This window comes from Pelodiscus sinensis, chromosome 5 (genome assembly GCF_049634645.1).
Source record: "Pelodiscus sinensis isolate JC-2024 chromosome 5, ASM4963464v1, whole genome shotgun sequence".
NCBI lineage: Eukaryota > Metazoa > Chordata > Testudines > Trionychidae > Pelodiscus > Pelodiscus sinensis.
This window is the reverse complement of record NC_134715.1, coordinates 56,848,427-56,872,388: the sequence shown is the minus strand read 5'-3', so window position 1 is coordinate 56,872,388 and position 23,962 is coordinate 56,848,427. Positions and strand designations below refer to the sequence as shown.

Genomic DNA, 23,962 nt, shown 5'->3' with positions numbered 1-23,962 from the left:
GACTCTTGCAATGTTTTATTTAATGGGTCATACATAAGTTTTTCTGTCCAGCATAGCTTCTTCAGTTCATGTCACAATATATTCAAAAACATAATCTTTGGTATTTTGGGTTGTCTTATGTAAAGTCAAAATCAAATATCATGCACTAGCAGACGTTAACTTAGATATGTGCATGAAAACATTTGATAACGTTCATTTTAATTATGATTATTGTGGAAAGAATGGTCTAATCTTCATACTCATCTTCTTCAGTGAATACCAGGACCCTTTCCAGTTCATCCATACAACTCCATCATCTGTGCCATGTTTTGCCATATCCCAACTGTACTGCCCTCCCCAATAATATCTGCCATTTGGATTGGCTGAATGGCATCGATTGTACCACCAACCACCACCATCTTCTTTAGAACACTGTTTTCTTGGATCAGCATGAACCCTGGAAGTGGCAGGGGAAGGGAGAAGGAAAACACAGTTAATAGAGATAGATGCATTGTTGCTAAATAATACATTAGTATAGGTATCTATGTTTTCTGATCTTCAAGATGCAATAAAATTAGCTCTGAATTTTCCACACTTCATATGGGCATCTGTTATGCATAATAACATATGGCTGAGTTCAAACCCCAAAGAGTTGATAATGAAAAGGATAGGCTCACAGGGAACATCTATCTACAATGAATCTTGAAATAGAGACTGTCCGATTAGGCAATCTTGTGTTTTAAGGAACCATCCTAAAGAATTTGTATACAATTCTCCTGCTTTTTAGAATACAAATATCATGGTGATGTAATGGCTCTGAACAATACATACCATATGGATTTGCCAATGCAAGCAATTCCTCTATTAGTAAATACAGTATTATAATAGCACAAATGATTGTGTAAAAGTGTTAAAGTGAATTTTAGAGGTATAGCGCCAAAGAGATTCTAAATTATGCACCTTATCAGTATCAATTGAAATTCTTTCTTTCCTTGATTAGGTTGAATTTATCCATTAGAACAGGATATTTTGCTAATTTCTGCAGTGGATCTCATTCCTTTTTGGCTCACACTGATGAAGGTACAGTGATCTGCTCCCATTGACTTCACTGTCAAAATTCCCATTAGCTTCAGTGACAGCAACACTGGAGCCTTAAACTCATGGGTTACTGTGAATGATAATACAGCATCCAAAGGTGCCAGGCTGTAGACACTGATGTGATTCTTAGAACAACTTCAACTCCTACTGCCATGTGTCTGCAGGGGCTCCATATCTGATTCTGCTACAATTCTATTCTAAATCATAATTGAGTCAAATTCTGCCCTTGAATACTCCAGTGGTGCAGTGAATGCATTTGGCTGATGGCTAGGAGTTAGTAAATATATTCTAAGAGATTGTGAAATTTTGCAGAATTACCACATATTAGCATATTAGACTGTGGAACAATCCATATTCAGCTGCACATAAAGCAGGATGATCTCCAAATTGATAGCTTCATCTCGATGTTAAAAAATATTGCTAATGCAAGTACATACCATCCATCATTGTCTCTGTCAAAAGTGCTGAAGAACATGCCATTGTGAACTGTCATTGTTCTGTTCTCGCCATACAGTTGTGAAGCTCCATCCATAAGAGCATTACCAGCTGTGCCTTTATAGTTACTAACTGATAACTGATATTTGTTTGCTTCATTTTGTATGGTGAATCCTCTATAATGAGCTGAAACCTTGTCACCATTCCAGTCTTCCATTTCAATTAAAACCTCAGTGGGTCCCATTTTGGTAAGCTGGCTGATTTTGTCATTTCCAAGCCAATATTCACCTGACAACCAAAAAAGGAAACTCGGTGAAACTACTTATAGAATATGCTTTACGGACACTTGAGTATTTCCTGATAAATCAGCTATAGTTAATGAACACCCTTTGATCCAGGGTGGATAGCTTTACAAAATAGGGATGTGAATAACTAGTCAACTTATCGGATTTGCTTATCCGATAGGCGACACACTAGTTGACTTGTCGCTACCCCCCCTTGCTGCCTCTATCAGAAGCGGGGAAGAGAATGGAGGCAGCAAGGGGGCAAAAGAGATAGGGATGCTTCAAAGCAGCAGTGCCATGTGCAACCCAGCGGCAGTTGAGGACTCCCCCACTGACCCCGGGCTCCATGCAGCAGTGCCATTTGAAACTCCACATAGAGCCTGACACTGGGCTCCCCGCAGCATTTCAAATCAGCAGCACCTCATGGAGCCTGAGATCAGCTGGGGACTCAGAGTCCTCAGCTGGCCCTGGGCTCTATGTAGTGCTGCCACTTTGAAAAGCCACAGGGAGCACAGGACCAGCAGGGCTCAAAATCAGCCCTGCTGGCCTTGTGCTGCCTGCAGCGCTTTCGCCTTTGAAGTATAGCAACAGCCCTGCATCGACTATTCGATTAGCTAATTGTAACATTAGCTAAATGTAACATTCCTATTGCAAAACACAAGAAGAAAGTTTCAGTAAAAGAAATGCTTCAAAGTTTGTGTTCAGAATTTTACCTGGCGTATCACAGTATTTTTTCCCTTCACTTTTTGCAATATTTCCAAATCCTTGTTTATATGCATCCCATGTTCTCCCGAAGCCAACACTGCCATCTTGGCGGTTCTGAATCAAAGTCCATCCTGCAGGGGCAACAAGATGTGAATTAAATTGCAGTTAACAAGAGAACAAACACTGTTATCTTGTAAGCCCGCTCTTGTTTGTGTTAAGGGACGTGTTAGAAGGCGACTTCCCCTGTTGAAACTGGAGGGCCTGGGGCTAGCCAACCCTGATTACTGAAAGAAGCACACCTCAAGAAATAGCAGTTGATTACCATGGAAAAAGCAGATGGAAGATGCAGTGCAGGACCTGCTCACTCAGTGATAGCAGAAACTACTAGGAGTGTGCAGATTCCATCAGATTCTTGGGATTTGGGACTAAGACTCCAGCTAGGAAGGGCTGGGAACAGCCACTGAAGGTAGAGAGAACCTGGGCAAACAGGAGGACCAAAAGAAAGGGGCCATAAAGCTCTCCAGGAAAGGAGACCTGGGAGAGATGCCAAGAAAGCAGGAGATGGACTGGAGAGGACCCTAGGCAGATAGGCCTGGAAGTAGGAAGAAAAATGTTTGTCTTTTGGACTTTAATTTGGGACTGCAGATTTTATTTCATATCCATGTGCATATGCAGACCCAAAAATTGGTATTCTGACCACATAAAAAGTATACGGAGTTGGTGTAATAAGTTCTAAAATGGGAGGGGGTGGAGGCAGGGCACAGTAGAGTGACTTCGAATCACATGGCCATTGACTTCAACTGGAACAGGACTGAGCCCTTAGGGTATGTTCACGCAGCAATGAGACTCCTATGGGTTGCCCAGGCTTGCAGACTCGGGATTGCAGGGCTTCGGATTGTGGGGCTGTCTCATTGCTGGGTACACGTTTGAGCTGGAGCAGAAGCTCAGGCTTTAGGACTCTGAAGGGTGGAAGAATCCCAGAGCTTAAGAGTCTAGTTCTACCAGCCCTACTCACAGGGTACGTCTAAACTACATGCCTCCGTCGACGGAGGAATGTAGATTAGCCAGATCGGCAGAGGGAAATGAAGCCGCGTTTAAAATAATCGCGGCTTCATTTAAATTTAAATGGCTGCCCCGCTCTGCAGATCAGCTGTTTGTCGGCAGATCGGGGCAGTCTGTACGCGACGCGCCGACAAAGAAGCCTTTCTTGATCGGCACAGGTATGCCTCGTGAAACCAGGTTTACCTGTGCCGATCAAGAAAGGCTTCTTTGTCGGCGCGTCGCGTCCAGACTGCCCCGATCTGCCGACAAACAGCTGATCGGCAGAGCGGGGCAGCCATTTAAATTTAAATGAAGCCGCGATTATTTTAATCGCGGCTTCATTTCCCTCTGCCGATCTGGCTAATCTACATGCCTCCGTCGACGGAGGCATGTAGTCTAGACAAACCCACATTGACTAGTAGCTTATCCTGTGAGTAAGGGACTTGTTTAGTCCCTTATTATAGATGTGATCAAAGTGCTAATGAAGCAAGAGTGCAACCTTTGGCGGTGTACTCTCTGAAATAACTTATAAGGAGTTAAACTGCTGTACTAGCCAGTGTTCCTATATCCTTGTCAGAAGCAAAGAATGCATGTTGTAGAATCTCCATTCAGGGGCGGATATAGGGCAGGGTGAACGGGGCGGCCGCCCCGGGCCCCGCGCTTCAAAAAGCCCCACGCATGCGCCGTGGCGCCACCGCACATGCTCATGGCGTCATGGCGCATGCGCCATGGCAAAGGGGGGCCCCATGAAATTATGGTGCCCGGGGCCCCGCAAAACGGTCATCTGCCCCTGTCTCCATTGATGGAGGTTTTAATATATTGCAGGCTTTGAAAACATGCAAGTTACTCTCCTCCATGCACCCAGCCAACTTGTCTGGCCAAAGGACAAGGCAGAGTGAGGAAGGAGCCAAAGCTCCCTATCTGCCCAAACTGTAAGCATCTGGGTCTCTGTCCTTGCACTCTGCTCTAGGAAGCTCCAACACAGCCCATGTTCAGGGTGTGGAAATGGGGGAAGTCAGACTCCCTTCTTGCTCCATAGCCACTGTAAGATATATGAGTTAAAATTTCATCTACCAAGCCCAGACATTGATTAGCCAACAATTCTTTCTCAACTTTATTAGAGAAAATAGGCCACCTTCCACTCCAGCAGTGAGACCCCTCAGTACGTCGTTCTCAAAATGTTCTGTAGATGACATTCTGAAATGGTTCACAAGCCATCACTTGAGAACAATTGCTTTAGATTAACTAATAATTAGCTTCAAAAGTAACAGTCTCAGCTAAGCAACAAATGCGAAGAAATACAGGAAGTGCAAATTATTGTTATGAATATTTATAGCCATCACTGTATTGTCACTGTACCACAGACTATTTCCCACTTACCTCCTCTTTCTGTGCTCATATCACAGTAAACCTTGTATGGTTTGAAGAAAGCATCAGGCTGTATGAGGTACATTTCAGATGATTCACCTCCTTTTCTGATAATGTCTTCACACTCTGCAATCATAAATCAACCATTTATTTTTAGGAGTGATCTATGAAATTCTAGCAGATCAATTCTCTGCATAAAGACAATAATTAACAGAATAGCTTTCTATTTGCTAATTATACAGAGATATTTTGCAACATCTAATTCTGCTTGATGTCACTTTGATTTAAATTAGATTAAAATGTTGTAGGAGGAAATCAAGAAAGAAAGATTAATACATCCGTATTGTCCCATATTATTAGGTGAGATTTTCTAAATTTCCTTAGTGACTTAGGAGCACAGATCCGCTGACCTGCAATGCCTTTTTAAGAGTCATTGTTAACTTGTACTCCCAAATCATCTAGGTGCTTTCGAAAATCCCACACACAACAGATAAATAAGAGAGCTAATACATATGATTTTCCTTTCTGGATCAAACCAGTGGTCCATCAACTCTGATATCCTGATTGGTGACCGGCGTCATATGCTTCGGAGAAATGTGAACTTGTACCCAGAATGCATCTGTCCATTGTACAGTGATATAAATGGGTGAAGGAGAGATTTCTGTACATGTAAATGAGTTACCTTTGCCTGACACCACTGGAATATTGCAGGAAACAATGCATGAAGAGCGGCAATTGTCCATCTGGGTTGCTATAGCATTTTCCAGTTTTTGTATCTTTTTGTGTAAGGTATCCACAACTGAACGGAGGACTCGGAGACTAGATGGAATGTTGTTGTCCATGTTCTCTCTGATAAAAGTATAGTGCTGCTCTATCTCTGTGTTGTACTCAGAAATTACATTTTCATTGTCTAGAAAAGAGAGTATAACAAGTGCCACAATTTTCAACACATTTTCCAACTAGCGTATTCTAATCCAAATTATAAACCATGATCCACTCAGTACTATTTGAAACTTTATTTCTACTGCAGCAATGAAAAGAGTGCTCTAAGGCTACGTCTACACTGTGCAGTTATTTCAGAATAAGCTATTCCGGAATAGTTATTCTGAAATAGTTTATTTTGAAATAGCATGTCTACACTGCAGGGAAGCCTCAAAATTAGTCTGAGGCAGGCTTCCCTAATTTAGACGTGCTATCTCAATTTAGGGTATGTCTAGACTACATGGCTCCGTCAATGGAGCCATGTAGATGAGTTTACTAGACATAGGAAAATGAAGCGTCGATTTAAATAATTGCCGCTTCTTTTACATCAAAATGGCCGCCGCACTGTACCAATCAGCTGTTTGGCGGCACAGTGGAGCAGTCTGGATGCAACGCGGTCAACAAGGGAAGCCTTTGTTGACCGCTCAGGTATGCCTCGTGAAATGTCTAGTAAACTCATCTACATGGCTCCATCGATGGAGCCATGTAGTCTAGATATACCCTTAGAGCCCCAGAAGAATAATTTAGAATGGCCCTAGTGAGGGGCTATTTCGAAATAGCAGAAGTGGAGAGTCTACACATGCTATTTTGGAATAGGCATTATTCTTTGTAGACTTTACAGAAGTCTGAATATGCCATCCATTATTTTGAAATTATTTTGAAATAACGGAATTGCTGTGTAGACTCTTGCATAGTTATTCCAAAATAACTTTGCTGCGTAGACACACCATGAGTGACCTTTCCCTCTCTTCCCTATTTCACAGTGTGCAAAGGGCTTTAGCCCCTGTAAAAAGGACATACTTTTAATTCTGGCTCCATAGAAATGGGCAAATTTCTTATTGTGATTATATTCTCCCAAGGGCCTGTAGTTAGCATCCTTACAGAAGCTTATTATGGCTGTCCAGGAGCTGGGGACATCTAGGTCACACTGGAATAAAAGACTAGCAACATGACTGTGGCTGGCCTGGATCAGCTGATTTGGGGTCACAGGGCTCAGGTTGCAGGACTAAAAACTGCAGTGTTAAGTCAGATTTCAGGCTCACAGATTGGAGCCCAGCAATTTTGAAGTGCTGCAACCTGAGCTCTGCAAGTCTGCATCAGCTGACTTGAGCCAACTGCAGATGTTTAATTGTTGGGTAGAGTAAGCCTAGGAACCGAATGATAGTTTTACCTTTGACTTCTATGAAAGCAGGATCAGGCCTCGATCCCCTCAGTTAGGAATTTCTAGATTTAGTTTTATGGGCTTGTTATTTAGCTATTGAGACTAATGCTCCTATTTTTAACCTTTTTAAATAAGCCCTATATATTTAGTACTGGTAGCTATATAAATTTGTCTATAATACCGATTTACTGCAATGATGCATAATAACAATGTACCTTTTACTTGTTTCTGTCTTTTTGCCAGTTTATCTTCTAGTGTATTTATGTACTGATAGAATGTTGTAGAGACATCAGACTGTTTCTCTACTTTTTCTTTCAGGTCCCGAAGGTCTGATTTTACACTTCTTTCCTGTTTAACCAATGAAGTTTGCAGCTCACACCCAGTTGGACACAACACTCCCTAAAAGAAAGGGGTGGGGGAAGGGGGAAGAGTCAATTACAAGTGCAATAGATTAGGAGCAAGATTTTCAAACCTTGGTGCCTAAAGCTAGATTCCCAGTCTCTCATTCAGGCACCTAAATGAATAACCAGATGTCCAAATGTTCTGAGCATCTAACAATTCTAAGCCATTTATTTAGTTGTCTCAATATGGACTCAAAATAATGTGGACATTCAATTCATAGGGGGAAAAAAAAACCTTGCCATCCTAAATGGAAAAAACAGGCTCACATTCCAGTCAGGGATCCTTTTTGATAACTCAAAATTCAGGGTGGGGAGAAGACCTCCTCATTTCTATGATCCACCACATACTTTTGCCAGCCATTTTGCAAGCCATAAAGAGTGGGAAGAGAGGATCCTTCCTCTTTCCCTCCCAATGCACAGTCATGTGAGTAATTAGGGTCAGGCACAATCTAGCTCATAATTATTTACATTCATCATCTAGGACTCAGTTCTGCCTCTCTGCTCATTGTAGGTAGGATCAGACTCAACAAGCAAGGCCATGAAATCAACAAGATTACTTGCTCCATCATGCTTCTTAACATGAGCAAGGGAGGGCAGAGTTGGGATGTCAATGAACAATGGCCACTTCTTGGTGTTTGATTGATTAAGGAAACTGTTCTTCACAACTATTAAAGGAAGAAAAAATATTAAAAGGCACAACAGTTTAAAAAGGTGAGTTCTGAAAACTAGTGATGGCTGTAATGGTTCTGGAGGAGTATGATCAAAGCAGTACAAAGGGAAGTCCACTAAATTCACTGTAACTGCCCGAAGGTTACTGAATATTCCAAGTACAAGATACCTGCTGAGTTGCCAAACGCATCACTGTGAGGTTTAGTATATTGCTGGAAGCCAGGGTACAAATATTCTTAAGTGTATCTGCCTCCACTGCAGTTACAAGGGAAACATACCTACCAGCTCATCTGATGCATGCTTGCAGCCTCCTGCATCAGGATAAACAATATTTTCTTTCTTCTGGCCCCGAGTAGGTGGTTTTGTTGGACGAGCCTGATATCCACCTTTACTAATGGGAGGCGGAGCTGGTCTGAGAGTTGGAACTGGCTCCCGTCTTCTATCTACTGGTCTGTGACCTCGAGCATCCACTCTTCCACCATCAGCCTGCACAAATCCAGAGGGACAGAAAAAAAAATCTTTGTAATTAGGATCAATGTTTGAAAAGCAGGCAAACTGTCAGTATAAAATAAAAATAAAACAAATCCATTTGTAGTATATTTTACATCTCATGTGTCTTTCATGTATTTGTTAAAAAAATACTCTCATTCAATGCAGGAAAAAGACATGAGCATCATTGTGGATAGATGAATCAATGTGCTTTGACAGTAAAAAAAAAAGTGAACACGTATGGTCAGTTAAAAGATTAAATTGAAATTAATACTGTAATTAAGCTGTACTGTTATCTTCCAGCAAAACTAGTCCCTCATCTCAAAACAGACATAAAAAAATAGAAAAGGTCAGAAAAGCTTTATAACAAGAAACTTAAAACTGATAAAAGGAAATAGATTATTTTATATAATCATGACCACTGGACACGGAACTTCAAATCATTACTAGGATTAAAAAGGAACTGCTGAATACAGGATGCAGGATTTGGCCCTAAACGTTTTGTTTAAACCAACAAGTTCAGGATTTGCAGGTCTGATACTTCATAGCTTTACTGTGAGAAGTCCCAGTGAGGTAAATGAGACATCTCTTACAAGTAAGGACGACCAAGTGTGTAACAGCTGCAAGATCAAACTCTTAGTGATATCAGAAATAAATAGTGTGTATTTTAGGGTACATCTACACAGCAGCATTATTTTGGAATAACTGATGTTAGTTCAAAATAACAAAATGCGCGTCTACAGAGCAAGCCATTATTTTGAAATAATGTCGAGCTGGAGGATTTCTTACTCTGACTCCTGTAACCCTCATTTCATGAGGAGTAAGGGAAGTCGAAGGACTTTCTACTGTGTCGACAGCTCCAAAAGCCAAATTAAGCTATTTCAATTTTAGCTACGCAATTGATGTGGCTGAAGTTGTAAAACTTAATTTGACTTTTGCCCTATTTTGTAGATGTGCCCTTAGAAAATGTCTGGCAAGTTAGTTGGTAAAACAGTATATCAGAAACAAATACAATTTATAAACCAAGCCAGTTATGCCACAGATGAAAAAAAATCTGATTTTTGAACCTGGCATTTATTTATCTAGGAATTTGTAAAAGATTTTTTAAAATCTAATTTTAAATTAAATATTGATTTCTCTTAAATTCCTTTCCTTAAGCAAAATTAATATACCAGTAGTACACATTTTTATACCTTCATTTTAGACAGATTGTGGTGGTGGTTTTTGTTATTTTTTTAATTCTGTGTCAGAATGTTATCTTTCTCTTTCAAAATTCAGTGCAGTATGAACTAGGAGTTAGTTCTTTCCTTTTGTTGTCCATTTAGGGTCTGATTCAAAGCCCATAGAATCAATGGAAGACCCTATTCACTGCAATAGTTTTTGGATTAAGGTACTATTTAACACACATCGTGCTACTCTTTTATTTACATGGAGCTTTTTTATCATTCTCATAAATAAATGTTAAAACTGCTAAACAAGCTTCCTTATTGAATTTGTCTGAGCATGTAATGAAATCCAGTCTTACCTTGGGAGCGTTGTCACTGTCCTACAAAGAGAGAGAGAGAGAGGAGAAGGAATATACATAAGAAAATAAGAATAACTCCTTACATGTGTTCTATTACACATATAAGAAAAAAAATAATTACAAACAATTTTACTTGAATAACTTAAGCTAAGGATGAATAATTTAACATTTTATGTCCTTTTTAACTTAATTTAATTTAAAAAGTTTATAAAGGCATACTTGCAACTAAGATTAATCATTACTATTGTTATTATTATTATCACTACTACAACCTCATCATCATAGTCTACAGAAGCCACGAATTTAACTGTGAAAACACAGAAAAGACTCAGCAATAGCAGTTTCATAATGCTGGCTTGTTTAAATATCGTGATAACCTTCCCCTGCTGAAGGCACTGACAGTGAAAGGCACTGTGTTCATATATATATCAGACAGTCCAAATTCTCCTGGCTTGCTAATGATAGGTTTAAACAGAAAGAAGAGTTAACATTCCCCTGTTAATATTTAATTTCTTTGTTCACTTTGTGCCTGAACAAATTCCAAGTTGAGCAACGTTGATAAGGCCTCCAGGCTGACATGTTACATGTACTCCACATATCTGATGGCATAGTTTAAATATACAAAACCTAAAAATCACCTCTTCCTCAAATTACATGCATTTAATATTTTCCCAAAAATCTTTAGCCTTTTGAACACCTGGAAAGATGCACATCATGTCAGCTGAGGTGAATGAAATAATACCAAAAGTCACAAAAGAGAAAGCCACTTTTTTTTACTCCTATTTGAAGCCTCAGACTTTTTAAAACATTCTGTTAAATATTTATCAAAATTCATATAATACACAATGCTAAGCTATATTGTATAGTCCCATGGCTTTACGTATGCACTCTTCTAACTACATTTCTATGAGCATCATGTTTCCTGTAGTATATTAGCACAAACCTCAGTAAGGCTATTAAGACAAGTACATAATGCTTACAAGATAATTGTCACTTTTCCTGCAACAGCAAGAAGTCCTGGTCGGGAGTAGAGTCCTAGTGAGCTAGGACCCACACACACACATATAATAAAATAATAATAGAGATGTAGCCGTGTTAGTCTGGTCTTGCTGAAATAAAAGACAGGATATGCAGCACTTTAAAGACTAACGAGATGGTTTATTAGGTGATGAGCTTTCATGGGCCAGACCAAGATAGCTCTGCCCCCAAAGAACTTACAAACTATAGTCCCTATCCAGCAAATCACTATAGCATTTCAGTTACAATGGGACTACTCATGAACTTAAATGTTCAGCACATTTTTAAGGGCTTCCTTAATATATATATTATTGATACAAGTTGATTCCTATTTAATCACTTAAAAATAAAAAGGTTTCATTTCCAAAAGTGCTCATCTTCCTTTTACTCCCCTAAGTAACAAGTCCAGATTTTGAAAACTGCTCAGTATCCATCTGTTTTCAATGGGAGTCACCGAATACTGAGCCTTTTTGAAAACCTGATAAAATTCATTAAGATACCTAAAAGGAAGAATTATTTTCATAATCTGTCCCAGAGTTTACAACCTATACATATTTTTAAAAAACAAAACAAATTTGGAAAACAAACCAAAAGTGCTAAATAAAAATTAATAGATCAAACCTGCAAATCCTTATTTAAGAAAACAGTAATTGACATCAAAAGGTCTACTACCTTGAGTTGGCAGAATCAGGCCCAGAACATGCAACATAACTCCCAAGATAACCAGGAAGAGTTGGATGCCAAAAAAGATCCGACTCCTACGTGTCCTGGTTAATATTGGGGTTATTGAAAGATATGGGGGAGGGGTTAATAGTAAGCAAAATATTTGAAAATCCATCATAAATGCTAGCGCTACCTATTATGTCAGAAATACAAACTTAGGACCCATTTACCCTCACTAAAACAAAATCCTTAGTATATACCCTTTTTTGTTCCAAGATGTTGCTTGTGTATCTCAAGAAATGGTCTGAAAATATTCATTTGATTTATTAAAGCTGACTTCATTTCTGCTGTGTTTACACCCTATCTGTTCTCCCGTAATTAGTATTCTAGTAAATAATTTGACTAGCAGGAATATTCACAGTAGCAGTGTAAGCAAACATAGGAGAATAATGATGGAAGGACAATTATGAATTTATAATTGTGAATATTCATACTAGAAACCTGATTTTAAGAGTTGTATTTGTACAATCAAGTAAACAGTCAAAATTAACCAACCAAACTAGATTTGCTCACAATCAATCTACAGATTGGAGAAATTATAATTAATATGGTGAAGAATAATTTGGAGAAATTATAATTAATATGCTGAAGAAATTTTACTAGATAATAAGTATGAAAAATCATAAGCTTGATGAAAAAATTCACAAACCAAAGAGTCTACATTCATTGAAATAATAATAATTTTTATTCTATATATATTTCACATATATAGTTCTTTCCCCTTATTAAATGCAAAAGTAAATTACATAATCAAGAGACATCTTATACTTATTAATGATAATTAATAAAAGAATTACATGTTCAGAACATATTGTACAATTAAAGTATCTTATTAAATGGTAACAATCACAATGTATCGAAAGTGGGGTTAAATTCCACTAACATAAGAGAATGCATTTAATTTATTAGATAGTGAATTTAATATATTTTTAGAGGAAATCATGGGAAATTATTTGAAGATGATTTGTATAATCACAATAGGTGTCCACATTTTGAGGTAATATTCAGTTGATGTTAAAGGTGAGGTTTTCAAAGGCACAAATGGAAGTGCCTAATTCTCCTTGCCTCTGACAATCTCACCCAAAGAATACTGTTCTAAAGAAGTTCCCTTGGGCTTCCAATCCTTATCTACTAGATGCTCAATGTGAACAGTTGTGTATATTATCTTTTTGTCCCTACATATGTGTGCATAATTCCTAATGGAAGTTTCATACTCATATGCTGAAGCAGAAAAAATCCGTGCCTCAGTGTATACGCTATAATAAAATAGACAGTGGCTGTCCTGTCACCTTCTACTTGGCTGAAGGTCAGAACTCCAGGGCTATGTCTAGACTGCCCCTCGTCATGCCTCATTTGCATAATTAATGAGGCTCCATTTTTGTGCAAGAGGCTCTTGCACAAGAGCCTTTCTTCCTCCTTTTTTTCAGGAAGAACAGCTCTTGCACGAGAGGGAGTTTTTGAGCAAACACGGAGCCTCATTAATTATGCAAATGAAGCGCAGTGATATTCCATGCTTTGCCTCACTTGCATACTATTTTGTGCAAGAGGGGGCAGTGTAGACATAGTCCAAGTGTTTGATTATATACCTTGCTAGTAGGCACCCTATAAATAGGTTCTCCAGTCATTAAAGCTTGTTCTTCCATTCAAATAATAGGGGCCTTCTTAGGAGCAGAAGATTTGTTTTTGTTCCCCTTTTATTTCATGTGTGGGAGTTGAAGTGACAACTGTGATTTCTGTATATAAATAGAGCCATAGATTTATTATTTCATTTATTTACTGTTTACTCTCAATATTTTCCTAAAAACATACACATATGGAAATTGTGAGCATACATTCTGTAAAACTAGATCCCTATATATATTGTCCAACATTTCTCCAATAGATATTAGTAAACACTTCTCAGTTATTCAAGGTTCTCATATAACTAAAGTTTTATAATACCACTGGCTATTTCCCTCTATAATTTTCCTGTAAATTATATATGAAATGCAGAGTATTTTCCTGTAGTAATAAGATAACTATCCAACAAATGGACATTCATAAAACAAACTAAACAAAACTAATTTTATTAAAAAGACATTTTCATTCAAGGGTGACAGATATTTTTATTCAATCAAAAATAGTTTTGAGGATGGACATAAATTCCCCTATAAAGACACACTTTCCTTAGGTGGGAGTTTTAATGAAAAACAAAGGGAAACAGAAAAAGCTGCATATCTTAGATTATTTTTCTGTATCTGTCCTGTTATCAAACTTCTTGTAGGCACAGGAAATATGGGAGCACGGTGTAACCTGACTGTTGGCTTAATTATTAAACATCTTGGACCAAAGGCAGGCCTGGCCTAAGCAAGTGCTGCCACACTGAATTTGGTCCGTTGTATGCTGACATCCACATCACTGTTACATTTTGTACAACTCGCCTTTCCTGTTAATGTGTAATGAAAGAATGTGTAGAAGCCAAAAATTAGCAACAGTAACACAATATGCTATTGTACTGATTGTACTTGATTGGATACTCCTGAAAGCTATCACCTAGAAACTATTCTAGATACTTATATGTCCTCCATTATTATAGTATTTAAGCACTTTACAATCTTTAATGTATTTATTCTCATAACACTCCTCTGATAAAGGGAAGTACTATTATCTCCATTTTACAGATGAGGAACTCTGACAGAGACACTGACTCAGATCCTCAAGGGAATGACTCATAGCTCCTATTTAAAACAATGGAAGTTAGAGGCATAAATATTTTTGAGGATCTTCAGCATTACAAAGCAAACCTCCAGTGAAGCAGAGAACAGAAATTGGGTTTCATGAATCCCAACCTAAGACCCTAACCACTAGGAAATCCTTCCATATAATTAAAAACAAGGAGTCCTATGACACCTAAAAGATTAATAGGTGTTTTTGGGGCCTAAGCTTTCGTGCATAAAAACCACTTATTCAGTTGCAAGTGGTTAATCTATGAAAGCTTATGCCCAAATAAATCTGTTAGTCTTTGAGGTGGTACAGGACTCTTTTTTATTTTTTTATTTTTTGCAGATACCGACTAACATGGCTACCCCTCTAAGACTTATAGTTAAAGTTAGTAATAAATTTACACATTTCTAATTGTGTTCTGCTTTAGTTCTTCTTTTGATAGTGCACTCTTAAATACTTGGTCCTAGCAATGTGTTTTTCACTAAATTAAATAAACTTTAATTCTATTCTGATGGATTAAGAAATATGCAGTTGTGAAGACAGAATCCAGGCCCTGATGTCCTTCTCTTGGATGGGTCACTGGCATGAGAGCCACAGAAAATTTCCCCATGAGCCTTCGTGACTGAAATTCAGTCTTTGACCTATTCCCCTCAACATGTTCAATTGACCTCTCTAACTTCCCCTATACTGTTGTCAAAATAGAGCATATCATGATTTATTTATTGCAGTTTTCTGGGGATTTACCAGGAAAGCAAAACAAATTAACAATTTTGACAGTGTACACAAGATATTTTATAACTTCAAATTGCATATGCTCCAGTACAATGGGACCAAACTACTGTTATTAGTAATGATAAAAACAAACTTTTTCAGGGCCCCCAATAAGGAAAAGTTTATAAACATATTATTTTTCAAGTTCCTCTCTTTTTATTCTTCGTGACTTCAAAGGATAGAAACTGAATTACAGTTGTAAAGGTTTTGTCACAAATTTCATTAGTGATGATAAAATCATAGAATCATAGAACATTAGAACTGGAAGGGACCTTGAGAAGACATCAAGTCCAGCCCCTTCCATCATCTAGACCATCCCTGATAGATGTTAAGTAGTAAACTCCATGTTGTTTCAGGAGCTCTACTTTGATTATGTCATATATGACACAAAAGGAAATTTACTATTAGAGTTAAAAAAGGTATGGATACTTCTTCAATAGCTACAGTAGTTGTTCTCTTGGTTTGCCTGATCAATGGTACAATGGCTGTTAAGCCAGACCCTGAAGTCAGACAAGTCAAGGGCATTGAATTAGTGACTCTCGTATCAAAGATAAATATGTCCTTGTCATGAGACTAGATGTGGGAGGCAATAGGACTTTCTTAGGCCATAGATAAGCTTTCTTGTTTACTGAATTAAATTTGAAAAAAGACAACTCTTGCTTTGCAACTGATTTAGAAATGTCTTTTTAAAACAAATAATGTTGTAAGACTATATTGACTATGAAAACAATAGTGTAGGCAGACACTAATCTCTCATCCTCTCAAATTGTCAGGTTGTCAAATATTTGCCCTCAAAAGTTTCTTGAAAATGACACTCAAACTAAGTATAATGTTGTCAACTTGCCTTGAGAGCAAGCAATTTCTTAAAGAAAATGTGTGGGATACTCATAACTGTTTACATCAGTATTGTAAACAGTACTGCAAAATGTGTGCAGATGATTGTAACCTGTCCTAAATAATGATTAAAAATATTTCTTCTGTGGTTAGAATTTCCAAAATTCCAGCTGTAACTGGTTTACAGAAAATAAATCAGACTCCTGTATTTTGTAGTCAATATACTGGCCTGTAATAATTACCATTGAAATTATTATTTTTAAATATCTGGAGCCAAGTTCATCATCAGTGTAAATGTACAGGAACAAATGAAATTACCAGAGATAAAAATTTGGCCTTTGGCTTTTAAAGCTACAGGGACAAACTTTGACCTTTTTTGAAATGTGCACCTTGCACTACAATGTTTGCATTGTACTTCTTCATGGGTCATCAGATACATATTTTTCCTGGAGTGCCATCCTTGTAACACTTGTGTCATCTTTTCCTGAAGTGCCATCCTAAGTATTTTGGCAAATCAGCTGAGATTATAAATTCCTCAGGGTACAGGGCTTGTCTTCTTATTTACTTGTAAATGTCAAGCATGACTATGGTGCTATGTGAATAAATAAATAAATAAATAAATAAATAAAGCCTGGTCATCTTCCCTCCCCACATATGGCCATAGCTGACATCGTGTGTGTGCGCGCGCGCATGTGTGTGTATGTGTGTGTGTGAGAGAGACATGGATTCTTTGTCTGAAGAAAAACAACACTGAGTTTCACATAAAGACTTCCTTTTACAAAATTAAAGACAAAGAAGCCTTGGTTTTGTTTGTAAAAGACATGAAGGATACACATTAGGGTACAGGCAGTCCCCGAGTTATGCGGATCCGACTTATGTCAGATCCGCAGTTACGAACGGGGCTTTTCTTGCCCCGGAGGACACGGGCGGCGGGACCGCCCAGACGCGCCACGGTCCCGCTGCCCGCGTCCTCCGGGGCAAGAAAAGCTGCTCCGCGTCTCCCTGCTCTGCTGGGGGGCCCACCCCCCCAGCAGACCAGGGAGACGAGGAGCAAAGCCTCGGAGGATGTGGGCGGGACCGCGGCACGTCTCGGTGGTCCCGCCGCCCACGTCTCCCTGGTGTGTTGGGGGGGGCGCAGCTAGTGCGCCCCCTCCCCCCCAGCAGACCAGGCTTTTCTCGCCGCTGACGCCTGGGGTAGAGCAGCTGGGGCGCTGCCAGGTTGGTCCCGCAGCGTGGCTCCTCGGCGCTACTGGACCAACCCGACAGCACCCCAGCTGCTCTGCCCCAGGCGTCCTGATTCAGCCGCCGCTGGTCAGTTTCAGCAGCAGCTGAATCAGGACGCGGGGGGCAGAGCAGCTGGGGCGCTGCCGGGTAGGTCCCCGCAGCGCCGCACCTCGGCGCTGCGGGGACCTACCCGGCAGCGCCCCAGCTGCTCTGTCCCAGGCGTCCAGATTCAGCCGCTGTTGAAACTGATCAGCGGCTGATTCCAGGAAACCCAGGGCAAGGCAACTCTGCCTTGGGCTTCCTGTAGTCAGCTGCTGGTCAGTTTCAGCAGCGGCTGTATCTGGACGCCAGTTCCAACTTACATACAAATTCGACTTAAGAACAAACGTACAGTCCCTATCTTGTACGTAACCTGGGGACTGCCTGTACTTTGTGTATTGTCAGAGGTCATCATCATCCACCTTTAATTGCCTTCCACCTTTAAAATAAATAAACCAATCAACCATCTCTCTCCCTAGCACTGCTCACACAGATACACACAATTCTCCATGACTGAAATCCTCTTCATAAAATCGACTTTGAAACAATACACTTCAACTGATGGTAGGTATCTAGCTGATACTTGCAGTCTACCCCATCCTATATACGAAGAGAGCAGGAAACTCTGTAAAGACAGGCCTGAGGGATAAAAAGCAGCTGCCTAATACTACTCTCTAGGATCTGAAGGGAAAAAAATGGAACCACTTGAGTGACTATCTCTGTCAGGTCTATAGGCAAGTCAACAATACTCCATGGTCAAAAATATCAAAGGTATCTATCAGGTCTAAAAGTATTAGCAGGGCCCTAATTCTTAGTCATTGCTAGGAAGCCATCAACCAATACAAGTGGCATAGTTTTCATATCACACTCTCATATAAAATAAGCTGACAGGTCAAAGTGATTAAGGACTCCAGTTATCTCTGGAGTTGCATCAGCAAATTTATTCTTGATTATCTTTTCATGAAAGGAAAATTAAGGACAAGGCAATAAATGGAGAGATTATCCAAGACAAGAGACTATGTCTAATAATTTTTTCTTTAAGAAAAGCTAGTATCTTGCTCTCCCTCTAAGAGATATTAACAACAGTTTCCAATAATAACTATCCTTTTGGCCTTCACCATGCAAAAGAAGCAAAGATCTGAACCATTTATTATAATTGACAAAACTCCCAATATCTCTAGGACCTGAGCAACCAAGTCTGCTTGTAACTTAAACAAAGAAGATTTTGTTGGTACTCACCAAAGAGCTCTGCTACCATAACCTGTAAGCAAGATGGTAATCTTTCCTAAAGTCCTCTGAAACCCAACAGGTTCCACTAAATCCAGGGGGTGAACCATCAAAATTGGTCCTTTAACTTGGCATAAAAGCAGCACACTAAGCTCAAAACCAAGAAAATAATGGTCCATTCATGAAGAGGGCATATACATCTTACCTCCAGTCCCAGCTCTAAGAGGAGAATTGAAATGTGCTGAATCAGAAGGCATCTGAAAGAATCCTTTGGTTGTCAAGCTAGCCCTTATATCTCAAGTTATCCCATCTGAATGAAAAGTGAAATCACCAAGAATGATCTTTCTTGGTTAGCCCTAAGCTGTTATAGAGAGGATCTTTTATTTTCTTAAGCAATGCAGTAGAGCACTGCAATTCAGTAGGCAGCTGCTTTAGATCCACATCTGCATCCATAGATCATTTCTGAAAATCATTTATGGATGTGGATCTAAATTTAAATTTGCGGATGTTTGCAGATAAGCTTGATGGATTGTGGATTGGATGTGGATATAAATTTTGAATCCATACAGGACTCTAGGAATGGGATACTCTGTACATCAATGCCCATCCCATGTTACTATTCATCCAGGACTCACATACATAATAGAAAAACTTTTTTATATTTAATATGGGAGAAACAGACCTCTAGTATTAACGAATAGATACAAACACAGATGTGAACACTGAGAGGTACATCAAACACATTTGTAATTACTGATTTGCACATATAAACTTGGCAAATGTGTATCCAAAGGTAGCTTAAATATGTCCTTGAACAGCTCAGTTCTTTAGTGAATTTAATTTTTATTAAGTGTAATGAATAAAGTATCACATCATAATGCAGTTTTCCTTTAAAAATTGCTTATTGTGATTCTAGATTAAAAACACGTCTCCTTGTCCACATTACTCTGGTTTATTTCATATATAAAGTTTAATATATTACAATGTCTATTAATTAGAAAAAAACTAACTAAAATATTTCTCTGCATTCTAATAAGTTTAAAAAGTTGGATCAAGTTTTATAAAATTGAAGCTAAACTCAGAAACCAATACTCCAGAGATATTTCTCATTTTGGAATTGTCAACATGCTTTTCAGCAGATTCTGATCTTTATTACAGTTACAGGCAGTCCCCGGGTTACATGGATCCGACTTACATCGGATCCCTACTTACAAACGGGGTGAGGCAAGCCCGCACTAGCTACTTCCCCCCAGCAGACCAGGGAAATGCGAAGCTAGCGCCCCCCTGCAGCAGACCAAGGAGACGCGGAGCGGCTTTTCTGAACAGACACCTCAGCTTGAGAATAAAGGACTGAGGGAAGTGAGGTGTGGGAGAATAAAACTGAGCTCTGGAGAAATGTTTGGCTAGAGTTTCCCCTACATTATGTACTAGTTCCGACTTACATACAAATTCAATTTAAGAACAAACCTACAGTCCCTATCTTGTACGTAACCCGGGGACTGCCTGTATTTAGAAAGCTAACTGTTGCACTCTTCTGTTTAGCATCTGTAATTGCAGTTGCTATGTTTGGATGGTTAATAGCTCGGTGCAATGGTTGTTTATACAAAACCTCTGTGTTGCTACATGGCTAGATGTATTCCTCATCAAATAATCCCCAGAGATTGAGGAGTAGAAATGACACAAGGTAGTCTGGATAAAACATGGTGTTGTTGCAGTTAAAGCTGCATAAGAACGTATCTTCTAAACAGCTCTTTTCAGTCATTTATTAACTTTTTTTTTTTTTTGCCATCTGGCTGAATTGTTTAGGCTAGTGAACAATGTGTATGCACTTTAAAGTTCCTCATCAATTCAGTAAACCATTTTAGGTAAAGAAAATGTGTGAGGTCTTACTCTATGGCAAGCAGACTGGGAGTAAGGGTCAGGCTTTGAGCCTAAATTAAATTAAAGCTGTTTCTCAGCCTGTTTGGGGGTAGTCTGTAAAAACTGTCAACAGGTTTGCAAAGCATTGCTCCCTTATTATCTTCTAACACATGATCAAGATGCATATTTCAATTGGCTACAGCTTTTCATTCAAAGGAGTCCTGTTCTGTCAGGGTGCCAGGGGAAGTTCACTCACTAGAGGGGTTCCCAATGTTACCTCTAATTCTTCCCACCTCTAGTGAAGTGAAATTTGTTGCATGCACCAATATAGAGGTAATGTTTAACACATCACCTTCATATTGGTACACATAACAAAATTCATGGAGTCAAGGGGTTCTGAGTGTGGTAGGGGCTCAGGCCTGGAGCAGAAAATTGGGGTGCAGGAGGGATTTGGCTGAGGGTATGGATTCTCGTATGGAGCTGAATCTGAGGGGTTCAGGCTTATATCAGAGGATTGGAGTGCAGGGATGTGAGGTCTCTGGCTGGGGGTGCAGACTCTGGGGCTGGGTTAAGGATGATAATTTTGGGATGCAAGAGGGAACTCCAGCTTTGGGAAGGGTTGGTGTACAGGAGGGGGTACAGGCTCTGGACTGGAGGCATGGGCTTTGAAGTGGGGCTGGGAATGAGGTGTTTGAGGTGTAGGAGGTGGCTCCAAGTTGGAAGGACTCTGTGTGGTGTAGAGTGTTGAGTGATGGGCTTACATGGAGGCTCCTGGTCAGCAGCACAAAGGCAGGCTGCCTGATGCCTGCCTGCCTCGGGCATCACACTGTGCCCCAGAAATGGTCATCAGCTCCAATTCATGAGGAAAGTGGCAAGAGGCTCCACCATGCGTGCTGCTGTTGCCCACATACACTGCCTGCCCCCAGCTCCCATTGGCTGGTTCCCAGTCAATGAGAGTGCAGTTCCAGTGCTCAATGCATAGAATCGTTTATCCTCTGCCGAGGAGCTGAACCTGATGATGGCTTCCCTGCTGGCCAAGGGTGGTGTTTCAAGAGAGCATGGGGTGTGTGTGGAGGGGGAGGAGGGCAGCAGCTGTGCATACCAAGACACAGCTTGCTTTTCTTCCAGTTCCCCTGATGATAAGGGAACGAAGGGAAAGTACTTGGATTCCATGCATGCCTCTCAATCCTGGCTGGTGAAGGAAGGGGGCAGAGGAGTAATTCACGGAATGCAAGCACTTTCCCCTCATTCCCTTATCATCAGGGGAACAGGAAGAAAAGCAAGCTGTGTCCCAGTACACCCAGCTGCTGCCCCATTTCGCTCTCCCAAAAATGGCACCCTTGCTGCTACCCATGGCTTCTTCCTAATGGGATTCAGTGAGTGGCGCTTCCCTGCCAGCTGTGGCTGCTTCGTGCTGGGGCCAGTAGGGAGGGGGCCTTTGTCCCATCCACCACAGCTCCCTGCTCCAGCAAGTAAGGTAGAGCACCTCTCCCCTATCTGTGGTAGCTTTGGGGTTTGGGTAGAGGCATCTCTTTTCGCTGCCATCCTCAGCGCCTGTGCAGGTCTTAATGGGATGATGAGTGGCCGTCCCACAGCTCAGATAGAACAATGCTTTCAGTAACTCTGGTGTTTGAAACTAGAAAGGACTCTCCTGAAAGTTATGCTGCCCTATATACAGGGCTCACCGCCAGTGGCTTGCTCCATCTATCCCCAGCTGCCTCAACACCCAAAACATGCTGTGAATGCTGTGTCACCACAAAAGGTGCTGTTGGTGCTTGATGAACCAGGCTCATCTAAAATCAATGGCCCTAAACCATACAAGCTTACTTAGAGATGCTGCAACAATATTTATAGTGGAAGGCCAAAGTTGTCCTTAGCAGTTCTGGTGTCCTACACAGCCCCCCGTGGGGGACACTCTGTAGTAGGGGCAGTCCATCAATGAGGGTAGGCAGGAGCAGGGCAGCCAGGCAGGGAAGCAACAGAGGTTGGGCCCACCCCCACACTCACAAGCAGCAGCAAGAAGTGGAGAGACCCAGACCCAGCCCAACTGCTGGTTCCCACATCTTGCGCAAGTGTTCTTGTGCAAGAACACGTTCACAATGCCATGTGCAAGATGTGCTTTTGCACAAGAGCATCCATGGCAGTGTGGATGCTCTCTTGCGCATGAAAGCTCTGATGGCCATTTTAGCCAAAGGGCTATCTTGCGGAAGAAACCCCTGCCAAGCATCCACACTGCCCTCTTGTGCAAGAGAGCTTACACCTGTTAGAAAAGAGCATAGCTCTGGCACAAGAAGTCCTCTCCTACCACGCTTTACTGTAAATCTTCTTGCGCAAGAGCAGATGGGCAGTGTGGATGCTCTGTGGAAGAACGGCTGATCATGTGCAATAACCCGCCAGTGTAGCTATAGCCTTGTTGTCCTGGGAAGGGGTTTAGGAAAAAGGGTGAAACTAACTCTGAACTTGCTGGTGGTGGTGGAAAGCAGTGTGATGTGGTTGGAAGCTAGTGGAGTGGAGCAGGCTGCAGCTGGATCACTCTGCTTCCTGCTGCCACCAGTGAGTATGGGGCTGGTCCTGATCCCTGCTACCAACACTAGGCCCCCGTTTAGTCTCCTAGCCCACTTTGCTCAGGGGTTGGGGTGGAATGGAGGCGAGGAGGGAGCAGAGCAGGGTGGTGTGGGTGCAGCAAAGCAGTGGTGGGGCTTCCGGAAAGGGTGGGGTGGGCTCCACACACTACCTTCCACATCCTAATGACTTAACCAACGGAGGTGCTAATTGTTTTTATCAGCCTCTTGTAACTTGAACAATCTGTTCACTGTCATTTTTCTCTTTTTCTTCCTCCCTTTTCCCTTATTTATTCTTGGCTCTGGACTTTTATTGGATCTATTGCAGGCATCTAAAGAAGTGTGTTGTACCCACAGAAACTCATGATACCATCTACATATTTTGTTAAGTCTTTAAGGTGCTACTAGACTATTTGTTTTGATTAAGTTTTACCCAATTTAGAGACAGCTCTGCTGTGCTCAGGCCACAGGCAGGGGGTGGTGATGAGCCTGGCCACCAGTGCCTGCAAAGCTGCTGAAGGTAATTTGGGGGGTACCCTTGCAGCTGTGCATTTTGCAGACTGGTAGCCTTGCGGGGTGCTGAGAGCTACTCAACCAAACTATAAAGCCTGTATAGAGCCCCCCCTGCATCCTCACGCCAGCACCTAGCGCCGCGCATCTTTTGCAGGGAGCCAGAAACACTTCATCCTTCCGCAGCTCTCAGCGCCCCCGGCACCTCCCCCCGCTGCACTGGGCATCGGGGGGGGGGGGGAGGAAGGAATCGAACCCCCGGCTCCCAAAGCAGCGCGAGCCGCCTCCGCCGGGGAGGGGCCGGGCCTCCCACGCCCGTTAGGTCCGTTGCTCCTCCCGCCTTCTTCCTAGTGCCT

The 23,962-nt window shown here is 41.0% G+C and overlaps 1 protein-coding gene across 1 annotated transcript; it reads right to left on the bottom strand.

The window, feature by feature from the left end:
• On the bottom strand, window positions 1-10,548 carry FGB (fibrinogen beta chain). Its single transcript, XM_006111554.4, has 9 exons — window positions 10,410-10,548; window positions 10,138-10,158; window positions 8,406-8,609; window positions 7,269-7,452; window positions 5,593-5,820; window positions 4,923-5,036; window positions 2,510-2,632; window positions 1,515-1,800; window positions 1-436 (listed from the first exon to the last, which is right to left on the bottom strand). The coding sequence occupies exons 1-9, from the start codon at window positions 10,482-10,484 to the stop codon at window positions 208-210; spliced, it is 1,464 nt and encodes a 487-aa protein (XP_006111616.2). The 5' UTR covers window positions 10,485-10,548; the 3' UTR covers window positions 1-207.
• Window positions 10,549-23,962: the final 13,414 nt, after the last annotated feature.